Below are 15,245 nucleotides of genomic sequence, written 5' to 3' on the forward strand. Positions count from 1 at the left end.
GTGCGCCTTTCGGATTGGCTGTAATGCAAACGCTTCTAATTATTTCAACGCTACCAAAAGAAGTCTTCCAAGTACATATTCTTAAAATAAACAAAAAGCAATAATAGTATATCATTACACATATATTTACCTTAAAACACTAATTTATTTGTGTCTGTGTGTACTTGTATTTTTATTATTCTATGACAATAAATATATATTTGTGTTGTCAAAGAAGTGCAAAATAAAACAATAAAGCGAAATCTCATCCCTCGCAGGTAATTACATTAAATAACAAATTCAATATTTAAGCAAGTAACTAAATATATTAAAACGTAAACATACGCTCCGGGAGGTAAGCAGGCAACGCGCACACGGCGTAATTAATATTCATGAGTAAAGCCGTTCCTGTAGTAGATTCTGTAATTTAGCGTGTCGCATCAAGAGTCCTGAAGCGGCGGAAGAGGCATGATTTTCCAAGCGCAGTCTTCTCTTTAACCGCGCATAGACAGACACACGCACGACTAGCGAACACACGACCAGATTGTAACGTTTTTCCTCGTTTTCAAACGCATTTTGTTCATTTCCTGCTATATAAACTACTCTGTTAGCATTAGCCAGGTAGCTTGCATCTGGAAATCCGACAAGTATGATCAGCCTGGCGGTGGATTAATCGGCCTATTGTAACAGAAGATTCATTTTTCTCACGTGAAACCGCGATGTCACACAGTGTAGTAAAGATTGATTGTTGTTTGTGTTGTTCCAAAGGCGCTGTCTGAAGTTTATGTAACGTTACGTTAGGTTTGTAAAGCTTAACAAAACCCAGGAAAACTGGAGATCACAGCCAGGAAATATCTTCAGGAGAGCAGACTAAAGCCCTATCTGCCTTCAGACTCGTCAGTTTAGAGCAAACAAAGAGGATATCCATCCAAAGCCGTTTCGTTCCATCTGCAGAAAGAGAATAAAGCAACAAAAAAAAAAAACAGGCTGATATGATGTTTCCACAAGCCAGGCACTCGGTAAGCTTCTCATTCTCCTTCATTCATGCCACACAGCCGGTGATGTGGACATTTAATCACTTAAACCAACACAAAAGTACAATTTTTTTTATTTCTATAATGTCTTTTTTTATTTTATTTTTTTATACAAGCACCATGGGAATACAGTGTTTGTGAAAATGGAATAGTGTTAAAACCATGGCAATACCTTTGTTTTTAGATGCATCCGCTTACAAAAATGTACTTTGGCAGTAGCATTGTACAGTGATTGTATCAGATGTTACTTTGAAATGTATCTTTTTATATATGAAAGTCAAGCTTTTTGTTTTATTCTTTGAAATATGTCGGCGTTGCATACAAATACCATGCTATTTGAATATGCTAATGATTCAGTATCGTGGTATTACAATTAGTACTTCAACAGTATGTTGTACCAGAAATGGTAATAACAATTTTATATATATTTGATAAACTCATGTGATGCACTAGATATTATAATAATGTTAAACTGTTTATATATATATATGTGTGTGTGTGTGTGTGTGTGTGTGTGTGTTTATAAGCTTTGTTATTTACATTTTAACATTATTATAATCTCTGGTGCATCACAAGTTAGTCATGAATCACCATTGTACACCAGTGTGTGTGTGTAAATATACATATATATATATATATATATATATATATATATATATATACATATACATATATATATGTATATATGTATGTATGTGTGTGTGTGTGTTACACTTTATTTTAAGGTCCAATTCTCACTATTAACTAACCATTAACTATGACCTCAATTAACTCCTAATTTGCTGCTTATTCATAGTTTATAAGGTAGTTGTTAAGTGTAGGGTATTGGGTAAGAGTATAGATGCGATGCATTACATGTACTTTATAAGCACTAATAAACAGCCAAAATGTTAATAATAGTCATGCTAATAGGCAAGTAGTTATTAGTGAGAATTGGACCCTATACTTAAGTGTTACCATATATATATATATATATATATAAGTTTTTGGTAGAAGTGCCTAGAGTTACATAAATCATATTATTTGAATGCACTGTAAAAAATAAAAATGAGCATAAGAAAGCATCGATTTACCAATATTTATCAGTGTTTTATTACCACTGGAATATGTTAAGATTTTAGCATCTAAATCTGCTTCAGAGTTCACCTCAAGAGAAATATTAGAAGACTTTTAATCTCTAAATATTATTTAATTGCAATCATTGCAATTGCCTCTTAATATGTTTGTTTCTTTGTTCTCTGGCTAATTTTCTTCCACATGTTTGGTCTTTATATCATGACTCTGATATCAGGTTTGCAGGGAGCATGTCTAAATGAAAGTGTTTCTGATTGTTTTTCTGGTTCAGGTTGGGTTGGAGGAGCTTGTTTGCACACCAGTTGCCTGGTTCCCTCCCTGTAGAGGCTTAATTGTGTCGTTTCCATGAATTGTTCCTGTGCACACAGTGGGCAGCTTGTGTTAATGAGTCCCCAGTCATTATTGTGTTTGCATTCAAGCCTAATTGCCTTTTTTTCTTTTTTCTTTTTTTATACATGTGCACACAGACGTATGTGAACACAAACACAGGGACGCTAAATGAAAACCTCACGAGTGGATGGATTTGGGGGTGTCTCTTATTGAGGCCCTTTTGTTAATTCAGTGTGGAGATTCAGGAGAACATGAATCTGAAATCTGAGTTTGAGAAACATCCTGAAACAAGTCCTGCATTTAATTTTTCACTTTGTAGTTTGTAAATGATGGTGTTTCCTGTTGGTATTGATATAGCCTTATAGATTCATTAAGTGATAATTAAAAACCCATAACATGCTCAAACCATAAATAATAATACATTCAATTAGTTAAAACATATATTTTTTATTTTTGTTCATCTTCATGTATGCACACTTTTAAATATAACATTAAATTTAAATAATTAAAACACGTATTTTTAATACAAAATATATTCTTAAATGTATAATGTCAGTCTAAATGTCAACATCTGTAATGTCAGTTTATTTAGTTTGTAGAGAATTCTGGTTTAAACCTATTTGGATTGTTTTCCAAAGTACGGCAGTGACATTACTTGAAGACTTTTTGTTGTTGTTGACCAGGCTCTGGTGTCAAAAAAGAACAGATTAATACCTCAAGAGCAAAAAAAGACCATGTTAAAGTCGTTATTTTGACATGTCTTACTGCCGCTGATGAATTCTTAAGTACACTGAACAAACTTTGATCTTAAACCTCTGAGATTTCAGCAGAAGGGAATCAGCCGGATTTACTGCGGGATCCCAAATCTTGGATTAGGAGTTACAGCCGACTGCTCCGTTTAATCTTAGCCTCAAAGATTTACTGTGTTCTTTGGAATTCAGGATCAGTTTGTCTTCTCAAACCTCTGAAGTTACTTAAAAACAGACTTCTGGTCGATGGATTTAAGAACTTGTTGTGGGACAAATGCTTCACAGGACTAATATTTGGCTGAAAACAGTGGCGCTTGTGCTCACAGTCATTTGAGAATGATTTATTTTCAAAATAATTTCAAAATTCTGAATGAAGTGTTTTAGAAACCATTACTCTTAATCCAATTGCTGGTCCTTTTCGGCTTGTTTGTGGTCATCATTCAGGTCCAGTGGATTATGGGTAGGGATTACTGCCTCAGATGGGTTTGGTAACCGTAAGCAGCTCTTCGTCAGATTGTGTTGACCATCATCTTCCTCTCTCCATCTGAACTCTTCAACTCCGTGGAGATGATGGACGAAAACAGACTCCATTTCTCTGAATTCAGCAGCCGTCTTCTGCGGAGAAAACATTTTTGTTTTGGTCATTGTTTTGTGTTCCTTCCTTTTTTCCTTTTTCGTAAAGTCGTAAAAATTAATGTTCCAAGTAGAACCAGCGTTTGCTTCTGCTTGCTTGTGGTTATGAGCCAAAGCAAAGCACTTAGAGATTACTTCATCGAGGACCGTCTGAACTCCATGCACAAAGAAGCGTTTATTCTCTAGTGCTTTAGAAAATCATCTACGCACAGTACCAGTGCTTTAAAGAAGTCAGAAACCAAAACACTGATCTGAAGACTTTATAACCAATCGTCAAGAGCTTTAGAAGGATCCAAAGAACCATATAACATCTCAACATCACATGGTTGTTTGAATATCTGTTATTAGTGTGATGATTCATCAGGAAGTTCTCAGAAAGACTGATTGTAGGTCAATCGTCGTCTTCTGGGAAATGAGTGATTCGTCTTCTTTCAGCTTGTTCTTGTGATGGTATAACTGAGCCACTACACATGTGATTTCTGTTCTCCGCTCATGTTGTGATGTCACAGATCTGTATATTTCACTTCAGAATTCTGAAATCAGGAAGCCAGCTGTGTGTGTGTGTGTGTGTGTGTGTGTGTGTGTGTGTGTGTGTGTGTGTGTTTCAGTCCCATATCAGTCATATCTCTCTCTCATCACATGTCCTTGTGTCGTGGTGTTTGCTAAGGTTAGCAGCACTGTTATTATTGGTCATACTACACAAGTTAATGATTTGAACTAGGGCAGCAAGATTCATGTGAAGGCAGCATTAGTGAAAACAGACAGGGACAATGATAGCTTCAGCAACATTAGATTTCCGGAGAGCCAAGAAACTCTTTTGGAAAACAAAATCTGATGCGTGATGCTCACTTTGTCTGGACGTTCGCACACAAAGCATCGGTATCGATCCCTCTTTCAGAAGCAACCTTTGCACAACACCAGCACTGAGCTGACTCTTGTTTGAGAGGCTTTCTGGTGTAAAATGATCAGCACAAACACAGTACTCTTCCTTTTTTTGGTTCTGGGACATTTCCTTTGAAAATGAAATGTAATCACTGTGTCCTCAGCTGTGTTTAGAGACTCGTATGTTCGTTGCATCCCAACACACGACTGCTGCTTCTCACTCAGGCCTGTGTCACGGTTTGTCTAGAGCTCTGGCTTCATGGTTAGTTTTCTATTTATCTATGATTTTGCATTATAAACTGTTATGACTTCTTGTAGAGATTTCTTTTGACTTGGACTAGCAAACAATTCCCTAAAAAATGCATAGCAACTTGCAACCACATTGTATCACATTGAATCCATTTTTAAATGTTTTTCCCTTGTGTTTCTTTTTAGCATGATACTCTCTCTCTCTCTCTCTCTCTCTCTCTCTCTCTCTCTGTCTCTCTCTCTCTCTCTCTCTCTCTCTCTCACACACACACACACACACACACACACACACAGAGCAGTCTGGGTTCATTATGTGTGTATTGTGTTGTGAGGGTGGACAGGGCTCTGGAAGACATTATTAAGGACAACTGAATTAACAAGCCCCCCCTCTCACTACAACACCCCCAACAGAGAGAGAGGTTAATCCCTCCAGCACGCGCACACACACACACACACACTTTCATATTCTCTGGAATAATCACACACACACATACTCTTGTGTTTTATCTGTGTGTACAGCTACCGCCAACACACCACACCTCACCGCTGCTGCAGATGTGTAAGTGAACCGCTGAAAGATCAGTCACACTGTGAAACCACACACACATTTATTTATATATATATATGTATGTATGAATATCTGTATGCTTTAACACATGAGCTTGAGTGTAATTGTGAGGCGTTTTTTGTCTGTGGTGTTCAGCTCCCCCCTGAAACATCTCACTTCCTTTGCTTCTGTAACACACACGCACATACACACACACACTAGCAGCAATTTCGGAGACGAAAAAAGCAGATAAGAGCCTGAGGGCTGTAAGTGTGTGTGTGTGTGAAGCAGATGTCTGGGTCACTCAGCCCAAAGTCCCTCATTAGCATCACAAAGGGTGTAACAGCAGAGCCTTTAGCCCTGCCAGCCGCCAGAGGAGAGAAAGATTTGATTTACTCCTCTTTTTTTTCTTTTTTTTTCTTTTTTATTATTATTCTAGATGATTTTTGTTTCCATTATTATTTTTTCAGTTCCAGTCTATAGAAGCTTCAATTTATTAATATTTGTATTTTTTATATGGAAACTTATTTATTTTCTGTTGTATGATAGAGGCTTTTTTATTAAATTTTCATGAATTTATATTTAAGATTTTATTTTTATATTCCAATTCCGTTTTTTTTGTATTATTTTTTTTTTTGTTCTAGAGTCTTCTCATTTTTATTTGTTTAATTTTTAAAGCTTTTTTTTTATTTAATTTGTAAACTTTATTCATTTTTATAATAAAAAATAAAATATGATGGAGTATATTTAAGAATATATGATGTTTGCTTGTGTTAAACTCACAGTGCTATTTTACATTTTTAACACTAAGAGTGCATTTCAGGATCGTGTTTTTTTTAGTCTGCAAGAAGTTGCAGATCTTGTAGTGTGTGCACTATTTGCAGACGCTACAGCAGTTTTTGTGCAAGCAAAAGAAAGCAAGGCATTGTGAAGCTCAGGCAGAGAAAAAAAAAATCTTATTTGTCTTTTGCAATTGTTCTGTGCAAATGAGTGTAAAAACTATTTATTGCACAACAACAAAACCGAACACTGAGTCTTTGAGTCTCTGACCTTCTGTCCTGTAGCGTGTGCTTGGCTAAAGGTGTTCTGACTAAGGTTTAGTGTCGTAATGTCATGCTAATAAAGCATAATAACACTGAGAAGGACGCTGGAGGAGGAGGAACAGCCCCATGTGTTCAGCGCTCACAGGTCTTGCTGCTGTTTCTCCTTCTCTAATTGATTTCTAATAGCAGGGATAGACTAGAGGGATTTACTGAAACACACACACACACATCTCTCCTGCCCCTGGAGACACTATCATCTACTGGAAGAGAGACATGACGAGATGGAATGTGAGGGAGGAGATGAGAAAAGTGAATTAACCTTTGTTTTTTTTTATTTTCTCTGGATAGAAGTCACAAAGAACAGCTTGGAATAGGATAGAAGTATGAACAGAAGTATTTACATTTACATTCATTTTACGTTTTCATTTAGACACTTTTATCAGAGGCATTTTTTCCATATGCTTTTTTTTATTTTTATTTTTTTTTTATAAATGTAATTCATAAATATTTGTATATAAAATATTTTTCTTTAGTTCTTAATACACACAGTTGGCATCATTCAAGAAAACAGAAAATAATTGAATCTGCATTGTAAAAATGTTAATTCACAAGACATGCACATTGACAAATGATTCTGCAGAGATGGGGGGAGTGAAGCAAGCATTCCCTGCTGAGATGTTTTTATTCAGTCTGTGTGTTTCTCCTCTGGGGGCCAATTGTGTTTAAACACACACACACACACACACACATCCAGCAGTATCTATGTATATCTGCTTTCAGATGGCTGTGTGACCATAAAGCACACTGAACACAGATGCGTATCCCGTTTCTCTCTTTGTAATGTGTGATGGTTTGTGTTGTTCCTGTCTGTCTGGTCTTAAAGTTCACAAGCCAGTGACCTCTGGAAAAGCAGGTCGGAGGTGAAAAGCCAATGGCCCTTCTTTTCTATTTGCACGAAGCTTTAATTTCAGCCTGACCTGACCAGCTGACCTCAAACATGCGATGCAATCTCTGGCCCTGCAATGCCTGTTTGCATTAATGAAATGTTGTTGTTATAACTCTGAGCAAAAGGATTTTCATCATAGCTGGGGTTTGCTTTTTTCTGTGCTCATAGTTCAAACATTTTGTGCATTTTATTTTAGCATCAGTTTAAGTTAAATTTAGCTTGTTAACCACAGAGGAAGAGTCTTATCATTTGAAAATCTTTTCTGGTTCATTGTGTTGATCAACCCCTAGGTTATTCATCAGGATATTTAGTGTTTGTGTTGAATCCAATCTCTCATCTGTTGTCTTTGTTTTTCAGGCTTCGTCTCAATCGACACAGTCGCTCAAATTCACCACGTCAGACTCTTGTGATCGCATCAAAGATGAATTTCAGTTCCTGCAGGCCCAGTATCACAGGTAAACCAAACACACGTACAATACTGCTCAAAAGTTACAAAAGTATGTTTTTTTTTTTTAATCAGTGAATGTTTATTCAGCAAGGATGCATTAAATAGATCAAAAGTGACCTTAAAGACATGTAAAATGTTTCAGAAATTTCTGTTTCAAATAAATGCTCACTTGAACTTCTAATTCATCAAAGAATCCTAAAAAAATGTATCACCAATTAAAAAAAGAAAAGTTGGAAAAAAAATAATGTGACACTGAAGACTGAAGTAATGAAAAATTCAACTTTGCATCACAGGAATAAAATCCATTCTAAAATATATTAAAATATAATTTTTTTTTTTAAATGTAGTTATATTTAAAAAAAAAATTATCACATATATGCAGACTTGGTGAGCAGAAGAGACTTTTTACATTAAAAAAACATTAACCAGGAGCATAGTTAATCCATTCATACACACAAAATAAGTTGAACCGTTATTTAACGCACATTCAACACAACCCTAAGAAGCACACTTTCACTCTACACCCTAAAAACACCCTGTCCGTGTGAATTCCTCTCCGGGACGTCAAATAGTGTGAACACAGCCCCACCCGGAAAAGCTTCCTGTCATCATCTGTCAGCAGCAGAGATAAGAGCGATCACATCAGAACAACCACGGACGGAGGAAGGAAGAGGGAAATGGAGAAGGATAAACAGTCGAACGTGTTGATGTTTTTAAGATCGTTCAGAACACACTGCAGTGCTTTTGGTGTTTGATTTACTTAGACTTCGCTGAATATTCATTCCCAGCATCGATAGGCTGTAACTCTGCTCAGCTGTTTAATACCAAATCACGGCCGCTTCGTCTGACAGCTCCATGTCACATAAGTAATGCTAATTAATGAGGAACTATTCTGCGGAGCTGCTTCTGATTGCATAATATTGTTCTTATTATTGCTTAAGTGATTAAAGACCTCATAAAATGGCCTGACGATTGCAGTTTTCTCTCTTGTTGATTGCGTCAGGATGGGCTGATTCTAAAACGAGTCATTTGTTTTAAGTAGTCAGTCGGCTTTAGTTTACATCTCAGTCATAAAGCATGATTTACTACTGCTAGTCAGTGGCAGGTGGTGTTGGGGGAGGGACGTTCACATTCTACAGTGCATTTGTACATTTTTATGTCCAAAATTAGACCATAAACCAGTTTCCAAGCATAGAATGAATTGTAATATTTAAATGCATAAACAGCATAGTTTATTTTGTCAACTTTTAGGAGTACATTAGCATATAGATGACATCAAAGCTAATTGACGTGCACTAATGTCAGATTATAATTTCATAGTGCTTAATCATAGATATATAGTACTGTATTCTTTTTTAAAGAAAATTTTATATTCCGCAAGGATGCATTCAGTTGATTGAAAAATTAAATTTTCAGAGCAGTAGTAAATCTGCACATTAGAATGATTTCTGAAGATCATGTGACACTGAAGACTGAAGTAATGATGCTGAAAACTCAGATGCGCATCACAGAAATAAATTATATTTTGCAATATATTGAAAAAGAAAAGTTATTTTAAACTGTAATATTTAATATTATTTTACAGTGTTTTGGATCAAATAAATGCAGCCTTGGTGAGCACAAGAGACTTAAAAAAATAAAAAATTAAAAAGTCTTGCCAGCCCCCAAATTTTAAATGGTAATGTACATGTAACACAAACTATTTAATAAAGAAAGTTGAATATGAAGGAGAAAATCATACATTCTTTTGTTATTGCATTCTTCTAAACACATGACCAGCCAATCACAAGCTTTCATCAGTCAGTCCAGACAGGAAACTGGTTGTCATGGTGATAGAATGGTGCAGAATTCTTCTTGTTTTTGTTTTTTTTCGCTTTGAGAGAGAGAGAAAGTGAGGTGAAGTGCAGCTGACAGCCTCAATGAAGTGTGTGTGTGTGTGTTTTATGGTGAAATGTAAATCTTGAAGCTGTCATATACAGGCAGTGTCATTCAAACCCTGGAAACTTCTCCACGTTTCCATTATTCAAAGAAGCATCATGTAACTTAATTTGCAAGATGAGTAATGCATCTCATCCGGTCTTGTATTTTTCAGTCTGAAGCTGGAATGTGATAAACTGGCGAGTGAGAAATCCGAAATGCAGCGTCATTACATAATGGTGAGTAATGCATGCATGTTTTATCAGTTATACACAGATCATATGGAAGCTGTTCCCACCACGGTATAAAAAATAATAAGTGTAACTTTTTTTATTGCACACTTCCTGCTTGGAAGGATATAAACTATTGATTCTGAGAAGAAATGTCTGAGTTGTGAATTGGGTGTTGTTTTGGCTTTAGTTCTCATAAAAGTAAGTTGTTCTTATTTTTCATGTGATTTGAATATTTTTTTCTTTTTTGATTTTGCCTGTAACCCTTTGGGCATCTGCAGTAATTCATACACAAGCGTCTCATCGATCAGTTGTATGATGAGTTGTAAGTGTGCACAAGTGTATTGACGTCTTGCTGACGGATCGATGTGAATGCGTGTCTGGAACAGCTGTGTCTTTAGCCCAGAGCAAAGCTCCTTACCATGAGCCCAAATCACAGTCGGGTCAGGGTCGGCTCGCTCGGAAGTGTCAAGAAAACTGATGTTTGTAGCAAATGTCCCAAAATGTGAATGATTAAATGTGCAGCTATCATGTTATCTGTTGCTGAAAATGTTAAAATAGTGAGGTATTACTACCGTTTTAAAAGAACTGTTCTCTATTTGAATATATTTAGAAGTGTGATTTCTCTTGCCTCTTTGTCTTCTCTTTCCTGTTCCTCTGACTGCAGTATTATGAGATGTCATACGGACTCAACATTGAAATGCACAAGCAGGTGAGAATCTGAATGTTGTACCATTGCATATTTTCTGCATTAAATGTGGTGGAAAGTTATTAAGTATTATTCTATGTGTCAAAATATTTAAGAATTAAATATGGCAGGATGATATGTCGATATTTAGATTGATAGTTGTGTAAAATCAGCAGTTGTCTTTAAACCATAAGTCTATTTATATGGTTTATACACATGCAGCTTCCTAGATTCAGTAGCATCTTTTCTAAAACACGGTTGGTCAGCATGCATTATCATGACTGTGTGTTTCTGTGCAACATCAGCAGCCTGTAACGCATCCCCAGCTACCTTATTAATGGATGTAAACCCATGAGATGTGCTTGTGTTCTGTCCACAGGCCGAGATTGTGAAGAGATTGAACGGAATCTGTGCTCAGGTGTTGCCTTACCTGTCTCAAGAGGTCAGACTGTGATTTATATATGACATATTCTCTATAATGACCCTCAGCTTCATTAGTGACATAAATGTGCTGCTGCTTTGTGTCATTGGTTGCTTTTATGGACCAAAGAGGCCTTAGTTGGGTTTTGTTCATTGTTCCTTTTACCTAAAGAGATTTAATACATGCTGAGATAAGTGTGTGTGTGTGTGTGTGTGTGTGAGTAGCACCAGCAGCAGGTCCTGGGAGCGATTGAGCGAGCCAAACAGGTCACCCCTCCTGAGATGAACTCAATTATTCGGGTACGGACATCACAATGGTCAATTTTGTGTTATTGTGTAGGGCCTAAAAAAATATTACAATTTCCATTTATATTATTTGAGCAATGATGACACAAGCATATCTTTCAATCATAGATCTATGTTTGCATGACTCATGTACAGTTTCAAAGAAACCAAGCCTAACACTAAACCTGTTTTTGCTACTAAATAAATCTAGATTTCCTTATATTCACAAAGCAAAATAATAGCGAAAACGGTGATAAAATAAACTGCAACATAAAAAGTACATTAAAATTGTTATGTTCCTGTCAGTAAGTCTTGTAAATTCAAAGTAATCAGAGTATATTTATTCTGCAAAATAGTATCACCATAATTAAATGTACAGTAATGTGGCTTTGTCATCAAGTCGTTTGTGGCTAAGTCAAGTTCATATGAAAGTTGTACGTGATCTCTCCCTAACCTCCATGGATGTTTGTCTGTGTAAACGCAGCAGCAGCTTCAGGTTCACCAGCTCTCTCAGCTTCAGGGTTTAGCGTTACCCATGACCCATCTGCCCCTGGGCCTGACTCAGCACTCCCTGCCCGCCGTCACCTCCAACTCCGGCCTCCTGTCTCTGTCCAGCATCCTCGCATCCCACGCGCACCTGGCCAAGGAGGAAAAGAGCTTCCGCGACGCGGCCGACGGCCACCGTGACGAGGACGCCGACAAATCCGACTAGCCTTCATAAAGACAGTTTGATTCTGTCATGACGGGGTGCAGAAAGAGAGGAGGAGGGATCGTCTCAGAGGATTGGGTCTGATTCACTCTCTCTCTATCTCTCTCTCTCTGTTCACACTGCAAATCTTTATTCTGTAATTTTGTTTGACTTAATTTTTGTTTTTTAATTAGTGATGTTTGCTAAGGCTCTAGAACTATTGCTCATACTTGGGGTTAGTGATTTGAACAGACCCCTAACCCGGAGTATTAAACTTCAGCATGTAACATACCTCAAATTGTGTGTCTTGTTGAGGAGAGCTGTATTATTACTGTAAGTTTGACTTCTGGTTTTTCTTGGCAGTCAATAAAATGGATGAAAAAATGCCATAGATATTGACCGAGAGACCCAAATCGTATCCAGAGACCTGAATATAATAGTCTTCATGATGCATCATCCAATGCTCTAGTAACTGTATAGCGGCCCTGGCCACTTTTCTAAACACACTCCAAACAACTTGGCAAGAGCACAGCAGCGCCCTAACAACTAATCAAATGCCCAAGTCTTTGCATAGTGCATTAACAAGCAACCACAGAGTGAGACCCTAGCATCCACATAGCAACACCCTAGCAACTGCAAAACTGCCCTGGCAACTACTCCAAACACACATGTGCAAACAAACACAACGAGCGATGCCTTGGCAATTAACCAGATTGGCCTGGTAGCACTCTAGCAACAGTAGCATTAATATTGTTATTAATGTTTAGAGCATTTTTAATATAAATAAGCACCAGTTCAGCTGCGATACCAAACAGGACCAGAGGAAGACCTCTAAACCTGCTTCCTTAACCTGACTGTACATGCTACTATACGGATCCATTGAGAATAACCAAAACAACAAAACACCGTTTTTATTATAAAACACTCAAAACATTCGAAACATCTAAAACAACTTCCAAATAACGACGGCAGCAACCAATCCAAATGCCCTAGCGTTTGCATAGCAATGCATCATTCATAACTCTTAAACAACCACCCAGAATGTTCTGTTAGTGGCATAGCAACATGCTAAAACAATAGAACACCCTAGCAACCATACCAATGCCTTGGCAACCACCTGAAACAGCCGAGCACTTGATTGTGATGTTGTTGTGTGTGTTTGAGTTGGCCGGTCAGTGTTCGGTTTATGTCAGATAAGCCTGCAGTCCATTCTTCTCTTAGCTACTGTTCAATATATTTCATCTTATTCTATTCTGGGCATGTCTAGTTAAGGGTTTTAACACTAGTGAACCTTTCGCTGGATTATTCCTAGTGATTTACATAAAAAGGTGACGCGCTATCTATATTGGCCAAGCATCTGTGTGGGAAAGTGACAGGCCCCAGAACACACAGAGATATTCCCAGTTCAGACCCATATCCTGGAATCTTTTCTGTGTCATCCTGGCTTGCAGTGAATGTGGTTTCATGTTTGTCCAGCAGGTGGCAGCCACTGAGTGTGTGTGTGCTGAAGGATTGGTGCAGATGTATTGGGTTATTTGAAATGGCATACTATCATACTACTACTACAGCAGTGGTTTTCAGTAGTTTTTAGCTTTTTGGTTGATATTGACTAAAATGATGTTATTAGTAGCTATAAAGCATTTCAAGTTAACTATAAATATGAAAATAATTAAACTAAAATGCAAACAAAAAAATCAAGATTTAAGACTGAAATGTATTTCTTATATAATATAATAATAAGAATACAGTAATGAAATGTTTTTTTTTTATCTCAATAACTATTGTTTAAATGAAGTTATTGAAATCTCTAAGATAAAATACTTCACAATAAGGTCTCGTTTGTTAACATTAGTTAATGCATTAAGTATATGAGCAATTGATTTTTAACACTCTTATTAACCTTTGATAATGTTCATGTTAGTTTAAGTTATCAGATAGAACTTTTGATTTGAATAATTCATCCCTAAACGTCGAAATTGACATTTAAGATTAATAAATGCTGTAGAAGTATTGTTCATTTCAACTAATATAGTTAACAAGTGAAACCTTATTGTAAAGCATTACCAGTATATCAGTGCTCACAATTTTTCTTAATAAAAAAGTAGCTGTCATAATTTAAGGCAGTTTAATAAATCTAACCGTGATTTGCAGAATAACCTTTTTTTTTTACATGGACACTACTTGCTGAATGAAACCTGCAAAATGACGAGCTCATCCCAATGCGGCACACAGTACTTAGTATGCTAGTATTCCAGGCTGTTTTAAAGACAAGACTACCTAAGGTTGTACATAGGCACTGGTGCATTGTGGGTATTTTATGATTGTGCATTCCTGGACATTTATTTCTCGTATGTGTCTAGGGAGTATTAGTTTGTCCCATGATGCTTTGTATTTTCAGTTTTTCAGTACACCAGTGCTGATTGATGTATGCTAAGAAACGCTCACCGTTGAGCCCTTGGTTTCTTATGTTAATCTCTAAATTAAGTTTTCTGACTTTTATTCTTTAGATGTTTTTGCTTGATTTCAAAAACTGTCTGCCAATTTATATACATCATGTATAAATATATCAATATACATTTAATTTTGTAAACAATTTTGTATGTATAAAGCTATGTTTATGGTGTATGTGGCCCAGGCTATACAGAAATCTCTGATCATTTAGTCGTCAAATCGAACATTTCCGCTCTGCTTTGTTCAGTTGTGCGTAGCACTGGCTGGTCTCGACTAGTTCTAGTTGCTAAAGGGTAAATGATTTGTTCAGAGGTTCTGACTTGGTCTCAATCTCATGAACATCAGCTGAAAAAGCGTTCTGTAAATCCACTGACACGAGCGATTCCTGAAGCCTCCGTCTTCAGACAGTTCTCATCTGATATTTGCCACATTTTGAAGCTTTGTAGTAGTTTTTTTTTTTTTTTTTTTTTCAAATGTGCGTGTGTTGTATGTAACATGATGTTCTTGATGGAAATGTATGTTGTTTGTGCTATTATAACTTCATTTAAAGATGATTGTTGGAAGAAAAAAGGTTAAAACATTTACTATGAGAGATTGAGCAGTAAGGAAGTATTTATGGTGCCTTACAAATAAAAGCTTCATTGGACCTTTA

The 15,245-nt window shown here is 36.6% G+C and overlaps 1 protein-coding gene across 2 annotated transcripts; it reads left to right on the top strand.

The window, feature by feature from the left end:
- The first annotated feature begins 386 nt into the window (after positions 1-386).
- Positions 387-15,245, top strand: LOC113114026 (amino-terminal enhancer of split-like). 2 transcript variants are annotated; one of them, XM_026280714.1, is made up of 7 exons: positions 387-998; positions 7,824-7,921; positions 10,007-10,070; positions 10,729-10,773; positions 11,129-11,191; positions 11,395-11,469; positions 11,939-15,245. In XM_026280714.1, the coding sequence occupies exons 1-7, from the start codon at positions 972-974 to the stop codon at positions 12,164-12,166; spliced, it is 600 nt and encodes a 199-aa protein (XP_026136499.1). In that variant the 5' UTR covers positions 387-971; the 3' UTR covers positions 12,167-15,245. The 2 variants fall into 2 exon arrangements, with proteins under 2 accessions (XP_026136499.1, XP_026136509.1); XM_026280724.1 differs by having other exon boundaries at positions 388-998; positions 11,942-15,245.

The sequence above is a fragment of the Carassius auratus genome, chromosome 2 (assembly GCF_003368295.1).
Source record: "Carassius auratus strain Wakin chromosome 2, ASM336829v1, whole genome shotgun sequence".
In the NCBI taxonomy this organism is placed as follows: Eukaryota; Metazoa; Chordata; class Actinopteri; order Cypriniformes; family Cyprinidae; genus Carassius; species Carassius auratus.

Bases quoted from the DNA above. Each gene is read 5' to 3' on its own strand.
- LOC113114026 (XM_026280714.1), top strand. From the start codon at position 972: ATGATGTTTCCACAAGCCAGGCACTCG. The intron at 999-7,823 runs GTAAGCTTCTCA...TTTGTTTTTCAG, and splicing joins TTCCACAAGCCAGGCACTCG to GCTTCGTCTCAATCGACACA. The intron at 10,774-11,128 runs GTGAGAATCTGA...TTCTGTCCACAG, and splicing joins ACATTGAAATGCACAAGCAG to GCCGAGATTGTGAAGAGATT.